Source organism: Micromys minutus (assembly GCF_963924665.1).
Source record: "Micromys minutus genome assembly, chromosome: 1".
NCBI classification, from domain to species: domain Eukaryota; kingdom Metazoa; phylum Chordata; class Mammalia; order Rodentia; family Muridae; genus Micromys; species Micromys minutus.
In genome coordinates, this window is record NC_137969.1 from 221,030,371 (window position 1) to 221,048,588 (window position 18,218).

Genomic DNA, 18,218 nt, shown 5'->3' on the forward strand with positions numbered 1-18,218 from the left:
GGTACCTGTGGTAGACATCAGGTATCTTTCCTTGATAGAGCTCCACTATATATTTTGAGGCAAAGTCTCTCACTGAGCCCCAAGTGTGAGGAGAAGCTAGATGGCCAATGAGATCTTGCAAGCACCTGTCTTCCTGCTTCCACACCCCCATCCCCAAGCGAGAGATACAAGTATGAATAGCACCATGCTCAGCTCTAGCAGTGTGGTCCTGGGTTTCTATTCCTACACAAGCATCATGACCAAGAAGCAAGCTGGGGAGGAAAGGGTTTATTCAGCTTACACTTCCACATTGCTGTTTATCACCAAAGGAAGTCAAGACTAGAACTCAAGCAGGTCAGGAAGCAGGAGCTGATGCAGAGGCCATAGAGAGATTGATATCTCTTACTGGCTTGCTTCTCCTGGCTTGCTCAGGAGAACCCAGGTCTATCAGCCTAGGGATGGCTCCACCTACAATGGGCTGGACCCCCCTCCCTTGATCACTAGTTGAGAAAATGCCTTATAGCAGGATCTCATGGAGGCATTTCCTCAACTGAGGCTCCTTTCTCTGTGATGACTTCAGCTTGTGTCAAGTTGACACAAAACCAGCCAGCACAAGTCTGATGGACATTTCTAGTCCCTGAAAGAGCTCCCTTGGAAGATTTACACTGCCAGTCTCCCTTGAGAGAGGATCATTAGTGATCGATTTCATTTCATTTATCTACAGTTTCTAAGGAAAATGCTACTCTTGGCTTTAGTGCTTCCTCAATGGCACCATCGTGAGTGGGCTTAGTCTCCTATGCTAGTGTATAAAGGAGAGACTTCAGTTCAGCTCAGACGATGGCATGTAACCAAAGGCTCGTCCCTTCTTGTTGATACTGGATGGCTCTTTTGCTTTCAGAAGTATCACTCCCCTGGAAAGACAATGAAAGAAATTAAGCATACTTTTCAGATTTCCTTTACCATTGTGAGAAGCCCATCTCATGTTTGCTAATAATAAGGAAAATGTCACCTAAGCTCCGCAGTTTTTACTCTGGCAGCCGTGGGTTATAGATGTTTCTCATCCCATGTTGAATGGGCATCCTTCTAGCTATAACTTCTCAAGGTCACCATGAGAGGCCAAACAATGCTTCTAGTCAGGAAGCTGTCTTATTCCAGCCACTGCAAGTGTGGGGAAGGCTATGGAGGTCACTGGGTATAGAGAAGGGCCAGCTGGAGGTGGCCCTGCTTTCCTTCCTGTCAATCCAACCAGTCCACCTCGGGGGCAGAAGTGTCTTCTGAGAGCTGTCTCCTGGGTGCGAAATACAGTAATGGCTAAGTCGTGGGTTGTAGGAACACAGGAGCTCAAGTCTCAAAATAGGGAAAGAAACAAGCCTGAAACATGGGAGAAAGAAGGATTTCTGTGTTTCTGCATCTTGGGAGACCCATGAGGGAGACGCTGAAATCTCTTCCTCTATCTTGAGGCCCATTTGTACTGCAAGGCGGAGTCTCTGCACAACAGTCAGTGGAATGGTGTAAATGAACTCTGGCCTTCTTAGGCAGGACTCCAGCTCTAAGGTAAGAGGAAAGCTCCTTAGGAAAGGTCTCCTCCAGGACCGGTGGAAGGCTCCCTCCACCCCCACCCCACGGCTTGGGCTTCAGGTTTCACTGCTGCTTGTAAACATGACACAGAGAAATTATAAACCAGAAATCTCTCTTCCCCCATGTTCCCAATCTAAATGTTTCCTCCCTGGCTTTATAGCACTTCATAAATAACCCTGTGCCAAGATAACGCTGGGACTTTCTCCCCTCAGCCTTGCTATCCTGTAGCGTCAGAACAAAGGCTGTGTGTGTGTGAGCAAAGAGCTGGAGAGAGATGGTTTCTTTATTGCAAGGGGCAAAACAGATTAAAAATCTCGGAGCATAGAAAAGGTGTCTTCCTTCTTAGCCGGCATCACCCTGTGCCCAGGAGCCAACCGGGTTGGTGCCGCCAGTGAGGAGCCTTGGGGAGGGCCTGGTTGGAAGATGCTGAGCCAGTGAATGAAGAGAGCAGGCTGGGCAGGGGGAGGGGCCGCCTGGCCAGGAGGTGGAGGTGCAGCCGGGAACTTGGAGCGTCCGCTGAAACCTAAGGAATGGTTTTTTCTCATAAACAGTAAGTGCCATTTTAGCGGCAGCTGCACCCGTGACCCAGGTGGCCCCTGCTATCTCTGTGTGTCTTGCTGTCTGGCTCACTCGTTTTGGTTACAATAGAGATCACCGATGAGATGGTGGCTGCGGAGTGTGTGCACTCAGCCATCGGGGGATGGGTTCTCTCCTGGCGTCAGCATGCTTGTGGTGCCGGCAGCCTACCTCTGACAAGCCGGGCAGAGATGCATTTATGCTGTGTGGAAAATAGAAAGCTCTCAGCATTAAAAAAAAAAAAAAAAATGCTCCAAAGAAGCAATTGGCTCCAAAATGTACTATACTGTCTGTGCCTTTAAATCGGGGCATGGACATTAATGATTTTACTATGAGAATATTTAGCTCTTAAAAAGATAAAATTGTGCAAGCTTAGTACATCGTGTTCAGCAACTGACTGCTGCCTATAGGTTTGAGTATTTCCTGGGGTCCAGATTCGGATAGTATTGATCATTTCAGTTTTCCTTATTAATTCTGCTACACTGCCCACGTTGACAGACCCATCGTTTCATGAACACTACCTGAGCTTTTATAATCTGCATACCGTATACTGTGCACCTTAGAATGGGGCTGAAAGGTGCATTACTCCGTGTGCATGAACAGGGATTGTTCCAGATAAATAAAGCATTTGCTATTTAAAGCCTCTCCTATACACAGCAGGACTTCTGCTTGCTGTATGCACCGATTACCAGTTCACCTTCATTGTGACCGTTCTTGGGGAGCTGTGTTCTTCAGGGTTCTATTCTGAGCCACCTCTAGTTAAGATGGGGGCAAAAAACTTTATTCACCTTGATCGTGCTCTGTCTCTCTACCCATAGTTCCTGTAATAGAACTTGTCTAGTCTACAGATGCTCTTAGCATGATACTAAGTTTGTTTGGTTTCATAGGGAAAAAAGTCTTTGGGGGATATATGGCTTCTTTCTTACACCCAACAACACTGTTTTGATCATCAGTCCTGGAATTCAGGTATATGTTGTGTGTTCAGAGGTAATCCATGAGAAATATTACCTGAATGACCATGGGCAAGGGCAGAGGTGGGAACCACATTGACTGCCTAGGTGACTAATGTCATGTAACACCAAGCCAACAGGCTGTTCTTTGACCAGGTTGCCTTGTTTCCTGATGTTAACCAAAGATCTGAGTGTTTTGAGAACCATACGAGTGAGGCCTAATGTGTAGAGGTCGGCCATCAGGATTAACAAAGGTCACATGCTTCCCGACCCAGGGGAAGCTGAGTTACTATGTTTCTGGGTAGCAGAACTATAAAAATTTGTTGGTTATTTTTGGGATAAATTCTCAGGTGGAGGAGCATTGTGATTCCAGTGCATTGAGGGTGTCAGACAGAGGTTAAGCCACAGAGCAGGTGAGACTCACTGGGTAAATCAGTGTCTGTCTATGAGTGTCTGTCTCCCCCGCCCCTCTCTCTTTTTCTTCCTCCCTCCCTCTGCCTCCCCATCTGCCTTTGCCTTCCCTTGTTTCACTTAGCCTTAAAGCTTGCTTGTTATCAATAGTTTACCTGCCATCTATAGGAGGACAGTAAGTTGCTTTGTGGGTAAGTACACTGTTATCCTCCTATCTTTAACATATGGTCCTGTCATCATTTGGATGGAAAAGACAAACTGGTGACTGTCACTTCCTCCCCCAATAGGTTTTTTTAAGTACTTCTGATTACCTTTATCTCGGTGCCTAAGATGCAGGGGCATAAGCTCTGTAAGACTTACAACCCAGCTTTGAGTTATTGAATCCTCACAATGTACATAAGACCCTGAACAAAGCAAGTGGTTAAATGAATATTGAAAGAAAATTATAGAAGGGAAACATGGGCAGTATATCTGCAACTTGAAGGCTCTTCCCACTCACTACAAGCACATTGACTCCTGTATCTGAACTGTGTTCCCCAACAGCAGCAAAACCCATCTTCTACCTCCTTCTACCTCCAATCTATGTACATCTGTGTGTGCAAGGTATGGGACAAGCCACAGAGGCCAGGCTGCTGGAGGTTAGAATCCTGCCCCCGCTAATGGTCCAGGTGACTGAGCTGGTTATTTAACCCATGAGCCTTCATTTCCTCAGCTGTCCAAAGAGGAGGACAGCAGTGGTGCTAGTTCCACTGTGTGCCAGCATCAGGGATGACAGCGGTTGCAGTGCCATAGCACCTGTCTGTCAGCATCGTTGAGATGATTAGTTGAGTCACTAGTATGTGAGACAGAGCAGGCCTGACATATCTTAGCATATGAGATAAATCTTAGCCGGTTACATAGATGTTCCATTTTAGTACTATGGCTTATTTATGAGTTGCAAAGTATATTCGATATAGATATTTTATTTTATTTTATTGATAATTTATTTAGTGTATATGAATACACTGTCACTGTCTTCAGACACACCAGAAGAGGGCATCAGATCTCATTACACATGGTTGTGAGCTACCATGTGGTTGCTGGGACTTGAACTCGGGACCTCTGGAAGAGCAGTCAGTGCTCTTAACCGCTGAGCCATCTCTCCAGCCCCAAATGTAGATATTTTAAAGGAATGGGCTGCAAAAGAAAAGGCTAGTATAGTATCCTTTTAGGTCAAACACTTTAGAACAGAAATACTTTGGATTTATTCTTCTGTTTTGAGATATTTGCATATGGAGATCTCTTGGGAATCCATTGGTACCTCTCATCTACAGAGGTAAGGTAATTTTGTAGTTACCAATGTGCCTTCTGACCGTAGCCATCATTGGAGGTCTGATGTATAATTTTTCACTTGTAATGTGATGGCAGCCCTCCAAAGTTTTAGATGTTTTCCCTTTACAGATTACGGATTTTAGGTTGGGGATGTTCAGTCTGTATTTTATTCCCATCCCCTCACTGGTCTGCCTGGAGCACTCCATTTTAAATACAACAGTTCTAGGAAAGGCAAGCAAATTGTGCCTCCCCTTCTCCAGGACGTATCGCATCCCTAACCTCTGGCTGGCAAAAGTAAGTACGGTTACACCTGGCTGTTTGTTGTGTGCTAAGTCCCTTCGTACAGAAGGTGGTGGGTCTCCCCAGACCTCTTTTTGTTGAAAGAAAGCAGCAGTGATTCTTGGTGGCCTGGGGTCAGGTGCTTGATGGAGGCACAGTGAGCTGCCATCCTGGGACAAGAGGAAGTGCAGGGCAAAGGGAGAGAGTGAGAGATACCTGAGCCTCAGCACTACTCTCCTCCCACAGGAAGTGGCCGTGGCCCCGCCTCTTCTCCAGTAAGAGGGTTTTGAATAGGGCAGACCTCTCTAGCTGCGTGGGCTCCTTGCACAGTCAGGGTGGTAAGATGGGGTGAAAAGGTCATAGGGCTAAACCACGGAGATGAGAGCCCGATCTAGGTTATAGCTGTATCCAGGCCTCACCTGGATTCTGTTACAGCCTTTTCAATAAATCATCTCGTGGCTTTGAAGGAGACTTTTTGTCTGCTGCAAGAATGCAATTTGGAAAGTCTACTTCCTTGAAACTGATCATGCCCGTGATTCCTGGGCACTTGTCCTCGTCAAAGTGTCCCAGACACCTTTCATATACATCTTCTTCCTGACTCCCAGACAACCCAATGAAGGAGTGTATGACTGTTAGCCACATTTTCTATGTGCGGGTAACGACGCCAGAACTCCAACCCCAAGCCTTTACAGCCTGCCTCCAAGCCTCCTCGCCTTATGGAGCTACTGAAAGTAAAATGCTCGGCAGACACTATTGTGAAGTCCAGAGTCAGGTAGTATGGCGTTGTAGCATTGTGTGTCCTCATCAGCAAAAGGAGAGTCACAGCACTGAACATTTATCATATTCCAGTGGCTACTGGTCACACCTTGGTCTCACATCACCTGCAAGATGTTTAATTTTATAAAGAATAGGGACACTTGGAGTCTGAGTCAAGTATCTGGCAGGGCTGTCAAGCTTGTAGATGCATTGCGGATGGGACTTTAACCCTGGCCTGCTCCAGGTTCGCCTAGGTTTGGGAGACCTCAGAAAGCTGAGGTAAAAGGGTTCTCCTAAATTCATACAAGTCACTGCTAACAGAGATGGAACTAGAAGGCTGTCCCTGGGGATGTCTTGGTTGACTGAGATATAAACACACTGACTCTTTGGTCCACCTAAACTATAGCCTGGAGGTAGGGGATGTAGCTCTGTACCTAGCATGAACTAAGCCCTGGATTCCATCCTCAGCACTGTGTAAGCCTGCATGGTCCTGTACGGATCTAATCCCAACATAGAAAGGGGAAGGCCGGGAGATCAGATGTTCAAGAGCAACCTTGGCAACACTGAAAGATCAAGGCTGCCTGAGCTACCAAAGACCCTATCTGGGAAGAAACAGCCTCCGGGAAGTGACTATACATGTTTATTCATTTAACAAGTATTTGTTTATGGCCAGTGGGAGGTACCGCCTAGCTACCTTTCTTTTCTGAAAAGTGGGGAGTGTCTCCCTTGTTTGCTGTTAGCTTGTCCCAGTGTTTTAGGAGCACAGTGGTTAAGTACGGGTTGGTTATGGAAGAAATGCTCCCATGGAAAAAAGGAACGGCTTTCAGTGAGAGGCCACAGAGGTCACTCCAATTGCTCGAGGTGTTAAACAGATAATGAGATTAAACTGGTTTGTCAGGGTAGAGAGCACGACTATTGAAAGGTTCCAAGCATGAATCAGACTTGTCTTCAGAAATAGAACCAAAGGTGGCGAGTAGGAAGGCAGGGAGGCCAGAGGAAGTTGTTTGGTTAAGCACTGGTGGAGGTGTGCAGACAGTGTGCTTCCTGTGAGTTGAGGTTAGCATCTCAGTTTCTCTTTCTATTGCCGTCGCCCGGCCGGGGATGCAGTTCTGCTGGCCTCTGCCGACATGGGGATTGGTAAGTAGGGACTTTGAACTGTAACCATTACTTTGGATCTCTGGGATACTCCAGTCCCCAAGATCAACAGTGCAGGCCTTCGCTCTTCCACTCTGAAAGCCGCTGACTGAAGCATTTCTTTTCCATCTCTGTGAATGTTAGCTATCCAGGCAAGGAGGCTCACACCTATAATCCCAGCACTCAGGAGGCAGAGGCAGGAGGATCTGGGAGTTTGGTGCTAGTGCGGGCTACTTAGTGAGACCCTGTCTGAGATCAACAAAGATGGGTTTTGCTTCAGTAGCTCGAGTCTCCCTTGCAAGTGTTAGCATGAAGCACCAGTGAGCACAAGGTCTTCTCAAACCTGCTGCATGCCACGTCGTGCTGGAAGGGACCTGGATTTGTCAGACAGCAAGCAGCACTGCGCCTGAGTGGTGTCCTGACTCAGAGATGCCTCATAACAAACCCACAAGGCAGGTAGACTCCGAGGAGCACCAGCCCTCACATTGAAGTGGCAGGGTTGCTGTGTGTTCTGTCGTTGTTCAGAGTCCATAAAGGCCATCATGAGCCAAATAAGTGCCAAGTGAACTGGATAGGGGACGTCATCAGCCATCCAGGGAGGACCACTGACTGCTGATGTCTCCTGACCGGAACTGGACCGAAGTTATCCAGAAGAGGTATTTTGGAGAGAGGAAAATGGCACCATCTCTCCAGTATGGAGCACCAGAAAGATGGTCAGGGTGTTAGGAGGAGTCCATGTGGGTTTGACAGAACTTTTGGCTTGACAGAGTCCCTGTGAAAAACGATACAGACCAACAGATTTTGCAGATCTCCAACTCTCTGTGAACACGCCGACCCAGGTCATACGAGTCGTTCCTGCTGTGAATTAAAGCAATTCACATAGTCTTCTGCCCACCAGCATCCATACCGGCCCATGCTTCTCACTGCTAATGACGGTTCTCTCCTCCACTGCATTTAGGGTGAAGAAGCTGAAGGAGACGTTTGCTTTCATTCAGCAGTTGGACAAGAACATGAGCAACCTTCGCACCTGGTTGGCTCGAATCGAGTCTGAGCTCTCCAAGCCCGTAGTCTACGACGTCTGTGATAACCAGGAGATCCAGAAGAGGCTTGCTGAGCAGCAGGTAAGTGACAGGAAGGAGTGCTGGGAGTCAGGGTAGCTCCATGGGAGCCAAAACGGACCTGCCCTTGTCTGCCTGGTAGTCCAGCATGCCCATGCCTGTGGTTTCACCAGAGGAAGTGGATCACCTGCCCATGTCTCTGCCTCATACGTGAGGCATCCATCTCTGGACACCCCTTCCCTTTCACATATCCCTTTTGGGAATAGTTCAAGTAATGCTGAGGATGCCAACCTTAATCTCGATGGTCAGTGGGGTTTTTAATTTTTGTTTTTGTTGTGTTTGACGTAGCTGTGGGAGGGGATGAATTAGAGGTGTATTTTCTCTTTTGAATTGAGATATAACCCAGGCTGACTTTAAACTCAGCCTTCTGCCTTATTGTACTGACATCAACTTGATACAGCTGAGAGGAGAGAGCTTCACTTGAAGAATTGCTTCCAAAAAGTAGTCTCTAGAGATTAAGGTAGCCCCAAAACTGCCCCTCTGTCCTGGGACTCAGCCCAATGTCTTTCATATGTCAGGCAAGTGCTCAATCAAGATCAGAAGGGTACACTCCAGTTTTATTTGTGTGTGTGTGTGTGTGTGTGTGTGTGTGTGTGTGTGTCATACATGCCTTTGAGAGAGGAAGGAAGAGAGGGAAGGGAGGGAGGGGCAGATAGATCTCATTTTACCCAGGCTGTTCTCAAACTAGCTATTATAGTTGAGGGTGACCTTGAACTTCTCTTGTGTGCTGGGATTTATAGGTGTGTGCCACCATGTCTTTCTCAGAAGACAACCTTTAAAGACAAATTATCTTGAGTCAGGTCTATCTTTTTATTGGTTTAATTGTTTTGTTGTTTTCTTTTTGCTTTTCAAGACGGGGTTTCTCTGTGTATCCCTGACAGTCTTAGAACTTACTCTGTAGACCAGGCTGGTTTCACACTCACAGAGACCCTCCTGCCTCTGCCTGAGTGTTGGAATTAAAAGCATGTGCCACCACTATCTGACCTTTTATTAATTTAAAAATAGCATTTTTGGGGCACCTTAAATGGAATAAATATTTGACCCTTACAACTTTTTTTTTTTTTGTAAAAATGCACCTGAAACCACCTTGTAAAGATTTATTTTTATTATTTTAATTATGTGCTCATGGGCACAGATTTATTATGTATTTCTGTGTGCTCATGAGTATAGGCATAAACAGAGATCAGAGGCATTGAATCCCTTCTTTTTTTTTTTTTTAAAGACAAATCTCACTGTATAAGCCTACCTGGCCTAGAACTCACTATGTAGACTAGGCTGACCTCCCAGTCACAGAGATCTACCTCCTCCTAGCTCCCTGATGTTAGGATTAAAGACATGCACCAACATACCCAGCTAAACATCTTTTTATTGAAATTATCTAGATCAGTTGTTCTCAACCTGTGGGTCAAGACCCCTTTGGGGGTCAAATGACCCTTTCACAGGGTTCACAGGGATATTAGCCATCCTATATCTAATATCAGATATTTATATTATGATTCATAAGAGTAGGAAAATTACAGTTATGAAGTAGCAATAAAACTAATTGTATGGTTGGAGGTCACCACAGTGTGAGGAACTGCATTAAAGGGTTGCAGTACTAGGAAGGTTGGGAACTGCTGCACTAGATTCTGCCTTTGCTTTGGTGAATAAAAGATAGCCCTGAGCATCGTATAATGCAAATGGGCATTACAGAAATCTGAGTGTGCATCTCAGCGGAGTCACAGCCGCAGGCCTGTCAGGCTTATTCGCCAACTTGACTATCTAGCATGAGTTTCCTTGGGCAGTCTCTCAGCAGACAAGGCCATGTAAATACCCACCCACTGGATGGGTATTCAAGTAAATATGGATGCTGGCAATATTTTTATTCTTAAAGAATGTGGCTGGATCTAGCTGGGCCTGAAAACTGTCTTCACGTTTCAAAACCCTAAATGGCAGAGAATTTTGCTCCTCAGGCCATAAAATCTGAAACTGCCACTCTCTTGGCCTTCTTTGTCCCTATGCTGAAGTGGTATGTAATTTCAATCGGGCCAGGTTGAAGGCTTCCTCTTTGTAGAGTGTAAGGTCACCACAAACGGAATTTTTGTCCTTTATGATTACCAGGAACAGTGGCAGAGTTGACAAAGGGAGCTAGCATCACTATGAAGAAGTTAACAGATTAATTTCCTATTGTAATGAGATTCTGCAAATTTAGCAACTTAAAAATCACAAACTTGTTATCTTATACTTCTAACAAGGCAACCTTCTTTTCAGTGGTTCTCAGTCTTCCTAATGCTGTGACTGTTTAGTACAGCTCCTCGTGTTGTGGTGACCTCCAACCATAAAACTATTTCATTGCTACTTCAGAACTGTAATTTTGCTACTGTTATGAATCATAATGTGAATATCTGATATGAGATTCGCAAAGGGGTCATGACCCAGGGGTTGAGAACCCCTGATATGGGGTATAGTTCATTTGCTTCCATGGACCCTTCTCCATGGGTGAGTCCTTTCGCTAACTCATCCACTTTAAAGTTGGTGTTACATTGACCATTGACCTCACCCATATTCAGGAGAATGTTCATATTCTAAGGTCACATGATTGACTACTTTAATATAGTCAATCTCCTTTTACCATGTACCCTAATCACTGTTTTGTTACTATGAAGAAACTCCATGGGAAGGTATAGTGCTAGAGAGGTAGCTTAGAGCTATATCCTCATACACACACACACACACAGAGAGAGAGAGAGAGAGAGAGAGAGAGAGAGACAGAGACAGAGACAGAGAGAGAGGGAGGGAGAGAGGGAGGGAGAAGAGGAGAGAGGGAGAGGGAGAGCACTTACACATATATCTGGGCTGCCTGGTATGGGCTTTTGCAATCTCAAAGCCCACCCCCAGTGACATACTTCCTCCAATGAGGCACACCTTCTAATCCTTCTAATCCTTTCAAATAGTGCCAGTCCCTGGTGACTAAGTATTAATTAAGTATATGAGCCTATGGTGGCCATTCTCATTCAAACCATCATACCCTAGAACCTAACATAGCTCCTGATTCTAGGACTAGGATCTGGACATTCTTGAGGGCTGAAAAGCTCTTGCTCCACCTACTGCAGATGCAATTGTTAGTGGTTTTTACTAAAAAGAGTGTCTCTCTGTGCTTGTCACACTAAGTCCAGACCTTCTGAATCACTGGAGACAGAATGCTACTCCCAGGAAGTATGGATAGGCCATTTCTCAAAACCTTGCTCATGTTCCCATCATAGATAATTACCCAATGGTGTTTGTCCTCTCCCAAAAACAAGACCTTGAAAGGTTAAGGTCACTTAATCCTGTCTTCTCAAAAGTTCTTAGCTTTTAAAGCCATTCTGGTCCCTGCTGTCCCTCAGTCCTCTTAGTGTAACAACCTTGTGGAGGTGGTGGAAGAAGGGATCTGGCAAGTGGTTCTCAACCTGTGGGTCATGACCCCTTTGAGGTCACATACTTATATTTTGGTTCAGATAATTACAGTTTATAACAGTAGCAAGATTACAGTTCTGAAATAGTAACAAAAATAAGTTTATGGTTGGGAGTCACCACATATGAGGAACTGTATTAAAGGGTCACATCGTTGGGAATGTTGAGAACCACTGGGTTAGATCCTCTGAGTCCTATCACTTTGTCCTCCTGATGAGGAAAGGCTTTTTGTTTTATGCTGTTTCTCAGAGTTCAGACAGTTTTTGAAGTGTAATACTTCAGATTTGTGTCCTAGAGGGAACTGTTGACATGATCATGATGAAGATGATGAGGAGGATGTTGTTGTTGCTGTTCTTGCAGCAAAATGTCACTGGTCCAACATTTATATGGATTATATTTTAAGATACAGTCTACTTTCTTTTATATCGTACAAGGCACTTAGTTCATACTAAATCATCACTTAGTTCTTCTGTGGAGTTTCAAAGAAGATATGGAATCTTTAGATGAATGTTATTGTTAAATCTTGGACCTTTTTAAAAACCCAAATGAAGGTGGTCTTTTACAAAGTATTTCAGAACTCATCTGTTCCACCACTTACCCTGCATAGTCTGTTCTCTTTAGCTATTTTATTTAGCACAAGTCAGATTAACGATGTAAGAAATGGGCTGGAGAGAAGGCTTAGTGGCTTAGAACATTCACTGGCTGCCCTTCCAAAGGACCCAGGTGGCTGCTGTGTGTGTGTGTGTGTGTGTGTGTGTGTGTGTGTGTGTGTGTGTGTGTGTGTATGGAGACTATATATAACTCCAGTTCAAGGGATCCACCTCCCTCTTCTGGCCACCATAGGCGACAGATACACATAAGTTACATACACATGGTACATGTAGCTTAGACACCCATATACATAATTTTTTAAATTAGATATTAAAATTAATGATGATGTAAGACCATCAAAGTGATCCTTAAAGTATATCACATTTGTGTTTACATGTAGGCTATAATTTCTCTGCACCCTTCCAAACTCTCCTAGCTAACTAGGACCGAATGGCCTCCTGGACATTTTTCAATTACAGGTGTCCCTACGCTGATTCTTGGGAGTGCTGATTTATTGCTTTTATAGCCAGAAAACATGTATCAATGCCAGTGAATTCCTGAAAAGCTAGAGACCATCCTGTGAACCAGTAAGAATCCTTAAAGATAGAATTCTACTTAAATGCAGTCGCTGTAAAACCAGACCCCTGCCCCTGTAGTATGTTAGGTCTTCTCCCAGACTACAGAACATAAGAACTCCACCAGCACATCTTGTCTCCCAGGGCCAAGCAGGAGTGCATTTGTGCATATAAATATGTATTGTCTTGACTCTGGACCGAGACGGGAACTGCCTGGTGGAGAATTGAGAATGGGAGCAAGCATTTATTCTCTTTGCTACCAGAATGCCCAGGCTTACATTTATCAGAAGAGATGTAAGAATACTAGGCCCATGCAGTGGTCACATGGCAGCAGGAGACCTAGAATGACCCTTTCTGTGGACAGTGGCTACTGTTAACAGAGTAATAGTCTGTGGCCTGATTTACATAGCCTTAGCATAATCAACAGTGGTTCCTGTAAGATGTAAATTTTCACAAAAGACATATTAATGAAACAATTAAAATATAACTGAACTTTGTCTTTGCTACTTTGTGGTGTGGTGTGATTTAGATCCTAGGACTCATGGGTCAGTCTCCCATCACTTATCACAGAATCTGGATGATAAGGAAGACTTCTTAACCCTCTCTCTTTCTCCCTCTCTCCCCCTCTCCCTCTCTCACCACCCCACCCACCCATACCTACAGTACATAGGTGATAATGAAATGAATAATGAAAAACCCATGTTTATTTTTAAAGAAAATTTCCAAACTGGGTATGTTGGCACATGTCTGTCATTCTAGAGCTTAGCCAAGGCAGGGAGGATCCTTCTGAGAGGTAGACGGGTCCGAAGTTCAAGGCAATCTTCCTGGGCTACATAAATGAGAGGAGAACAATCCGACGGTCCATCTTTTTCCTGTGGCCATTCACTATCGTTTTATATGTATTTATTTGGTTAGTTATTTTTATCATGGAAGTATCATGACATTGGTATCAAGGGACAAGACCCCAGATGCCTTCCCCACTCCCCAAGCCACAGCCTCAACTGTACCTCGGGGATTAGAAGCCTCAACATTCTCCCCCTGGGGTTCATGAAATTCTCATCAGGTGGGCTCATGAGGACGCCATCCAGTCCTGTGCCTGCAGCTGCCACGGGTGTGTTGGCTCAACATAAAAGTCTTTATAGATAAGAGAGTCTTGTGACCCATCAGAAGTCAAAAGTCTATCACTTTAAACTTCCTGCTAAACAAGACTATTTTCTAAAGAAGATCTCCCCAAAATCAAGTCATTACTGGGGACCTCTGGAATTGGGTGCTTTGGATTAAGTCCTCTGTACACCCAAAGCTGCTGGGCAGTAGCATCCCAGCCAGCAGTGCCATCTGTCAGCGTATGGTGGGCACCCCCCCCTTCCCAGCACACTAATTCAATACTCTAGCAGAACAGCACAATTGCCAATATATGTTTGTCAGCCAAGTGTCCATAGCACGGGGCAACATAAACATGACAGTCTCCGTCTACTTGAATCCCCGGACGCCTGTGCCCCCACCCCCACCCCCCAGCTTAGGAATGGAGAGGGGATGATGGGCGGGGATCCTTTAATGCTAACCCTCCGCTACACAAATCTCAAGTGCTTTTGTGATACCCTCTAACTCTAGGATCTGCAGCGAGATATTGAACAACACAGTGCGGGGGTGGAGAGTGTGTTCAATATCTGTGATGTCCTCCTGCACGACTCTGACGCCTGTGCCAATGAAACGGAGTGTGACTCAATCCAGCAGACCACCAGGAGCCTGGACAGGCGCTGGAGGAACATTTGTGCCATGTCGATGGAGCGGCGCATGAAGTAAGCAGCCAGCTGGTCTTGAACGTGGCCGGCGTCTCACACACGCTGCAGCCATAGGAACTGTGTTCTGCTCAGGTCACTTAGAAATACACCAAGAAGTAGCTCAGTCAGTAGAGTATTTGCCTTGCATAGGTGAGGCTCTGAGTTCAACTCCCAACACAGTGTACCTGTCATCTCAGCCCTTAGGAGGTGCAAAGTTCAAGGCCAGCCTAGGCTACAAGAGTCCTAGTCTTTAAAGAAGGAAAAGCCAAGAATTGGCAGAGAAGACCTAGTAGGGTGAGGGAGGCAACCACGGACAGGCGGCCCCAACTCACGCCCAAGCCTTGAATCAGGATTTCTGAGGTGACTGAGTCCTTCAGAAGAACTGAGTTTAGGCCAAGAGCAACAACAACCTTAGCCATTTCCTGGGAAAGGATGGTGGGGTGTTTCCCTAAACAGTTCAAGTCAAAGTCTGGGAAATGAGCCCCATCAAGGGACTGGAAGTCCAAAATGGGGAGACTGGAGTGGACATGGGCAGCTGTGCTCATTTCCTGTCTCCCCCCCCCCCCCCCCCGTCAGAATCGAGGAGACCTGGCGGCTATGGCAGAAGTTTCTAGATGACTATTCCCGCTTTGAAGACTGGCTCAAGTCTGCAGAGAGGACAGCGGCCTGCCCAAATTCCTCCGAGGTCTTGTACACAAATGCCAAGGAGGAGCTGAAGCGGTTTGAGGTGAGTCTTTCCCATCCCATTCTCCCACTGCAAGCCACGCCTGCTGTAGCTCAGAAGCTGCTACGTGACTTTGCTTGGCCAGATGCTCCCAACACAGTCACTGCCCCCAGTTGCTAGGACAGCATTTGTCAGAAACATGTCCACCAGCAACCTGGGCTTTGCCAGTCTCACAGACCTGCCTGGGCAGCAGCCATGTGAAGCAAGCCACTTGGGGTTGGCAAAGTGTGGGGAGTCCCAGCCCTTTGCCTGTCTGGTGCTGACCTCCACTTGGTGCCGCAGGCCTTTCAGCGGCAGATTCATGAAAGACTGACCCAGCTAGAACTCATCAACAAACAGTACCGGCGGCTGGCTCGAGAGAACCGCACGGACACAGCCAGCAAGCTGAAGCAGATGGTGCATGAGGGCAACCAGCGTTGGGACAATCTGCAGAAGCGGGTCACAGCCATCCTTCGGAGACTCAGGGTAACCTGCCGGTGGCCCCCCGGGGTGCTGCTGGTAGATGTTCAGAGAGAGGTGATAAGTGATATTGCCGTGGCGGGCTGGCAACAGGGCAGCAGGTGGATTTCACTGAAAGCCTGAGTTATCTTAGCATTCTTCCCACACAAAGGAGTCTGTGGCTGCCAGTGTTCACTTTTAAAGAGGGATTTGCATAGGGCTTCTCAGGCAGAGCCTGCTAGTGTGATGTGCGTTAGCAAAACACGTCTCTCTTTACAAAGTTCGTAACCCGATCGTGTGGGTGTGGGCACAGGGAGTGCCCGCAGAGTATGGGGCACTGCTTTCCTGGGCAGGCACTTGTGCATGACTGCAGGAGCCTTGGTTTGCCCATCTGTTTTTATCAGCCCTGCATCAGAAATATGAATAAAACAGAGAATGTACCTACTCTGTTGGCGTGGGCTGTTGGGACAGTAACTGTGAGGTTTAGAGGACTCTGATTAACCTCAAAGCAGTCTAGGAGGATGAGAACCTAGACTTATTGTTTTTATTTAGTTTTTCTTTGTTTTTATTTTAGCCGTCCTCGAAGGACATTGGCAGGCTGTCCAATAATCTAGACAATTTCTCTGCATTAATCTATTTCTTGCTGGTTTGGCTGTTACTAGTCTAAACCTTTACTTGGCCCGGAATGCCACATTTGGCTGGAAATAGCTGCCTGGCTCTTATAAAGTGGGAGGCCTTTCCTTGGAGAGATGAGTCTGTTTTACAGGTTCAGAATTACTGGAGAGTAAATGGGACCGTCACACCTAAGCCCCATGTGTTCCTTTTAAAAGACCATGTGTCTGTTAAAAGACCAAGACTCACCATGTAATCCAGACTGGCCTAGATCTCATAATCTTCTGCCTCAGTCTCTTAGCTGCTAGGATTTCAGGCGTTTCACCATTCCTGTCTGGATGAACACCTTCCTGTCTTGAAGCTGCTCATCCGTCATTCATGGGAAAGCCACTACAGACTAATAAGAAAGGAAAGGCCCCTGCACAGCCTGCTCCATCCAGAAGATTCACTGAATTAGACTAGAAAACCCAGAATTTCAAATTCCTCAAAGGGCCTAAACAACAAATGTTGCATATTACCAAGCCCTCAGATTTTTTTGAGGTAGAAGCCAAGGATCAGAGTGTTTGGGGCACAGGGTACCACACAGCCAAGACAAGACCCCAAGCTCCAGATGCAGTGCTGAGGCTTCTTGGATACCCCAGAGATAGTTCGGTCTGATAGCTTTGAGCACCCTCTCCTTTGAGCCAAACACAACTGCAGTGCAAGCGTGGTCTTCCTTCCTTCATAGTACTTCACCAACCAGAGGGAAGAGTTTGAGGGCACCAGGGAGAGCATTCTGGTCTGGCTCACAGAAATGGACCTGCAGCTGACCAACGTAGAGCACTTCTCAGAGAGTGATGCTGAGGACAAGATGCGCCAACTGAACGTGAGTACCGCCTCCTCAGCATCTGTAAAAGCTGCCTGTGTAGAAGAGAGCTGGCCAAGTGCCAGTTTGAGCTGGCACTCAGAGAATGTTCCAGTGTTCTCCAGGCAACAGGCTACACTTTACCTATGTACTTGTGTTGCTTATCCTGGGGACACTTGTAGTAGACAGCTCGTTCCGAGGACAAAGCTCGGTTTAGGTTACAGATTAAACTCCATAAGCTACCATTTCTCTGGTATCCAAGTCCACTCGGGGCCAGTTCGGTGTCGCTGGTGGGGCCAGGAAGAGACACACTCCTGCTCTCGCTGCCATAAATGTCTGTTTACAGTCAGCTTGGAAGTTTTGCTTGTCTTTTGTTGATGTTTTTGAAACGGTGTCTTGCTATGTTGTCCAGGCTGGCCTCAAACGCCCAGCAGCCATCACGTCTTGGCCTCCCTGGTGATGAGATCATAGGCGTGCGCCATGGTGCTCAGCCTCACACTGCAGTCTTCTCAGTCATTCTCTCCTTCATTAGAAAACACCAACAAATGAAAACCCCCTGCCTCTGAAAACAACAGGCGCTTGTTATTGTTACTGTTTCCACAAAGGCAGATACCTATCAGTGGCTTGTTTGGGGAAATATTCTGTTCTCACCAAATGTCAAGATCAGTGCTCTCCCCCATACCCGTAATGATGAACACCCCATCTCGATCAAATACACAATTTTTAATTGAAAAAAGATGAAGGATTATTTTAAATCGATTGCCACCGTTGATTTCTTAAAAGCAGATGCTCCTGTGCCAATTGCAAAACAGAAAGGGAAAAGGGACAAGACCGTAATGCCATCTAATGCCACCCTCCAACCTCCATATTGCCCTGTCATATGGAACAAACATTAGACACAAGAGTCTCTCTCTCACCTTCCAAACAGGGCTTCCAACAGGAAATCACACTGAACACCAACAAGATTGACCAGCTCATCGTGTTTGGGGAGCAGCTCATTCAGAAGAGTGAGCCCCTGGATGCCGTCCTGATTGAGGACGAGCTGGAGGAGCTGCACCGCTACTGTCAGGAGGTGTTCGGCAGAGTATCCCGCTTCCACCGCCGCCTGACCTCCCACACCCCGGTAAGG

General features: G+C 46.3%; 1 protein-coding gene across 1 annotated transcript in view; it reads left to right on the top strand.

Annotated features, from left to right (window-relative positions):
• The window catches only part of SYNE2 (spectrin repeat containing nuclear envelope protein 2), a 259,839-nt gene that overhangs the window by 228,003 nt on the left and 13,618 nt on the right, over positions 1-18,218 (top strand). Inside the window, exons 100-105 of the mRNA XM_080930654.1 lie at positions 7,933-8,095; positions 14,302-14,489; positions 15,048-15,198; positions 15,478-15,660; positions 16,973-17,110; positions 18,018-18,212. Coding sequence (XP_080786780.1) covers positions 7,933-8,095; positions 14,302-14,489; positions 15,048-15,198; positions 15,478-15,660; positions 16,973-17,110; positions 18,018-18,212 — 1,018 coding nt within the window. The remainder of the gene's footprint in view (positions 1-7,932; positions 8,096-14,301; positions 14,490-15,047; positions 15,199-15,477; positions 15,661-16,972; positions 17,111-18,017; positions 18,213-18,218) is intronic.